Source organism: Nicotiana attenuata, chromosome 8 (genome assembly GCF_001879085.1).
Source record: "Nicotiana attenuata strain UT chromosome 8, NIATTr2, whole genome shotgun sequence".
NCBI lineage: Eukaryota > Viridiplantae > Streptophyta > Magnoliopsida > Solanales > Solanaceae > Nicotiana > Nicotiana attenuata.
This window is the reverse complement of record NC_031996.1, coordinates 31,712,875-31,713,653: the sequence shown is the minus strand read 5'-3', so window position 1 is coordinate 31,713,653 and position 779 is coordinate 31,712,875. Positions and strand designations below refer to the sequence as shown.

Genomic DNA, 779 nt, shown 5'->3' with positions numbered 1-779 from the left:
TTGAGTTCAAAGATTTATATTTTACTTGCAGGTTTTGAAAGAACGAGTTCAATGGTTCCACAAGGAAAGCATGTGGCTGAAAGTATGGCAACAGTCTTTCGTGACTGGAAGAATCTAAGGAACCGATCAAGCATGAAAAGGAAGATCCCAGCACCAGCCATCATGAAGATGAAGTCACCAACATGCAAGGCCAGGAACACCACGAACACCACATATAATTGGTGCGTATACAAGAACAATTCGAAGTTTTTTCTACTCACTCCAGGAAGTGAAGTCACCCATATTAATAAACCAGCTGCAAGGCTGATAACTCCTGGAAGATGGGCTATTCCAATGTTTTTCCACTCGATTAGCTGCATGAAACACAATAGCAAAGTTCAAGGCTTATTTTTCCTTTACCAAGAATACTCACAAAGATGCATTACATGTAATGAAGGGCTAGGCAAATGAATTTTCAGTTCTAGAACTCACTTCCTCCACAAGGCACCCGCGCATTGCCCAGCCAATCACATAGAATAGACCATGAAGGCTAAAAAGAGCCATAGTAGTATGTCCCAGCCAAACATGATATCGAGTGGCATGTTCAAATGGGATATCTATAGCTCGAAGAAGAACTGAACCCCGTGCAACAGGTATAAACAAAAATGCTAAGCAGGTTAATCCAATGAATCCAAAACGACGGCCTGTTAGCNNATACCGCTGAAGAGATTACAACAGAGGATATTAAGCAAATGACGCAGAACCTGAAATGGAAAAAAAAGGCCTGGGATATAGTTATA

General features: G+C 41.2%; 1 protein-coding gene across 1 annotated transcript in view; it reads right to left on the bottom strand.

The window, feature by feature from the left end:
* LOC109231623 (ferric reduction oxidase 7, chloroplastic-like) overlaps positions 15-779 on the bottom strand; it is a 15,664-nt gene continuing 14,899 nt past the window's right edge. Inside the window, exons 2-3 of the mRNA XM_019397270.1 lie at positions 472-699; positions 15-353 (exon numbers count right to left, since the gene is read on the bottom strand). Coding sequence (XP_019252815.1) covers positions 15-353; positions 472-699 — 567 coding nt within the window. The remainder of the gene's footprint in view (positions 354-471; positions 700-779) is intronic.